The sequence below is a fragment of the Bison bison genome, unplaced genomic scaffold (genome assembly GCF_000754665.1).
Source record: "Bison bison bison isolate TAMUID 2011002044 unplaced genomic scaffold, Bison_UMD1.0 scf7180017864203, whole genome shotgun sequence".
Taxonomy (NCBI): domain Eukaryota; kingdom Metazoa; phylum Chordata; class Mammalia; order Artiodactyla; family Bovidae; genus Bison; species Bison bison.
The window spans coordinates 6,185,662-6,187,723 of NW_011494775.1; the positions used below are offsets into that span (position 1 = coordinate 6,185,662).

General features: G+C 64.5%; 1 protein-coding gene across 1 annotated transcript in view; it reads right to left on the bottom strand.

The window, feature by feature from the left end:
* The window catches only part of CSNK1G2 (casein kinase 1, gamma 2), a 24,783-nt gene that overhangs the window by 2,001 nt on the left and 20,720 nt on the right, over nucleotides 1–2,062 (bottom strand). Inside the window, exons 3-7 of the mRNA XM_010844535.1 lie at nucleotides 952–992; nucleotides 757–826; nucleotides 532–680; nucleotides 202–436; nucleotides 43–128 (exon numbers count right to left, since the gene is read on the bottom strand). Of these exons, the coding sequence (XP_010842837.1) occupies nucleotides 43–128; nucleotides 202–436; nucleotides 532–680; nucleotides 757–826; nucleotides 952–992 (581 nt within the window). The remainder of the gene's footprint in view (nucleotides 1–42; nucleotides 129–201; nucleotides 437–531; nucleotides 681–756; nucleotides 827–951; nucleotides 993–2,062) is intronic.

Genomic DNA, 2,062 nt, shown 5'->3' on the forward strand with positions numbered 1-2,062 from the left:
GCGGGAGACCTCCCACCTGCCCACCCGGCCTGACCCACCCACCTTGAGCCCCTGCCAGGGTAGGCTGCCGCGCAGGAAGTACATGAACATGTGGCCCAACGCCTCCAGGTCATCACGGCGACTCTGCTCTGCGGGGGACAGCAGGTCAGCTTGGCCCTCCCAACCACCATCCCCTGCCCGGCCCACACTGCATTCACTCACCCTTGCCCAGGTGCGTGTTGATGCTCATGTAGCGTGCCGTGCCTGTCAGGCTCTTGTGCTCACGGTACGGGATGTGCTTCTTGGTCTCGGGGTCGATGTACTCCTTGGCCAAGCCGAAGTCGATGATGTGGATGGCATGCTGCCGCTTCGTGCCCGGCCGCCCCACTAGGAAGTTCTCTGGCTTCACATCGCGGTAGATTAGGCTCTTGGTGTGCACGTACTCCATGCGCGTGATCTGCCGGTGCGCGGGCGGTAGGTGGGCCTCAGCCCGCCCTCTGCGCCCCCCACTTCCGCCCCACCCCGCCCCTTCCGCCCCAGCCCGGCCCGCACCAGCTGGATGGCTATCATGAGCACCGTCTTGAGCGTGAACGTGCGGTCGCACAAGTCGAATAGGTCCTCTAGGCTAGGCCCGAGCAGCTCCAGCACCATGGCGTTGTACTTCCCGCACGGGCCGAAGTAGTAGACCTGAGGGACGCCCTCTGCGGATGGAGGACACAGACTAGCGCGGTGCCCAGGCGGGCTCCCCCGGTTTCCCCACGCCCGGCCCCGGGGTACCTGCGGCGCTGAGCTGCTTGTAGAAGCGGTACTCCAGGTGCAGCTGCGGCGCCCGGGACTTGATGGGCTCCTGGGAGGGACGAGAGGACGCATGGGCGGCACGCAGGGCGCAGGCCTGCCCTCCTCCCGCCCCGACCCTGGCCAGGTCCATCGGGACAGCTGCCGCTTGGGGCTAGGGGCAGGGCTTGGACTCACCAATTTGATAGCTACGTATTCATTTGTATAGAGATTCTTTCCTGTGGGAGAAGCAGCACGTCAGGCCCGCGGGACTTCCAGCCCATGAGACAGCGCACCACCCACCCCTCCAAGGGGCATCTCCTGTTCCCCTCACAGCCCTCCTTATGCTTGTCCCCTCCTTTCCCGGTCTGGGAGGGAAAAGGATGCCCGCAGGGGCTCCCCCCGGCTGTGAGCACCCCCACCCATCCCCGTCCCCAGGCCAACCCTGCCTCCGCCCACTGGGGGCTGCTCCCCTGTCCTCAGCGGGATCCTTCCCGCCAGCACGCCCACGCACTCCAATTTCTCCCATCTGGAAGAGTGAACACAGAACAGAGTCCTGGTGACCCCAAGGCCTTCTTTAGCTCCGGAGACCTGGAGGAGACATCCATACCACCCCACGCCCCGTCTCTGTCCCCAGATGCTCTCTGAGCCCCCATCCACCAAGCCATTTGACCAGCACTCTCCCCTCTCAGTTCTAGGGACCCTCGAGGGCGCCCCCCAGCCCGCGCCCTGCCTGTAAGTCCAGACAGTTAAGTTGTGAACGTCTGTTGGACAAGCCCCACCCCCTCGCCGTGGAGCAAGGGTCCCAGGCCGAGCCCCTTCCCCAGCCTGAGGCTTGCCGCACAAAGCCGATGGGGAGGAAAGTAACCTGCATCCTTGGCTTAGAAACTGACATGCCTGGGGCAGGAGGTCTCTCGTAGCCCCTCACCAGCCACCTGGACCTCCAGGTGTGCATGAAGAACCAGCTACTGTGCTCAACCTCATAAAACTGCAAACACAAAAGCTCCAGAACCCCTGCCCTGGCCAGCTTTTCACCTGCTAGTTCCCATCCTTGGCTGAGCCCCAGACAGCGCCCAGGGGTGGCGGCCTGTGTGCACACCCAGCAACCTGCCGCACCCTCTCTGCCCCTCCCAGCACCAGCCGGCCACCCTCTGGGGCCTGAGTGCTAGCAGGCCCCATGGTGTGCTGCACCCCCAGGAGACCTCACGCTGAATCCCCCCGCTGCTGCACCTTGCTTCTGAGACGGTCCAGCATGGGAAGAGGCCTCAGCTAACCCTCCATCCCCCTGCAGTGGGACAGTGTGAATGAC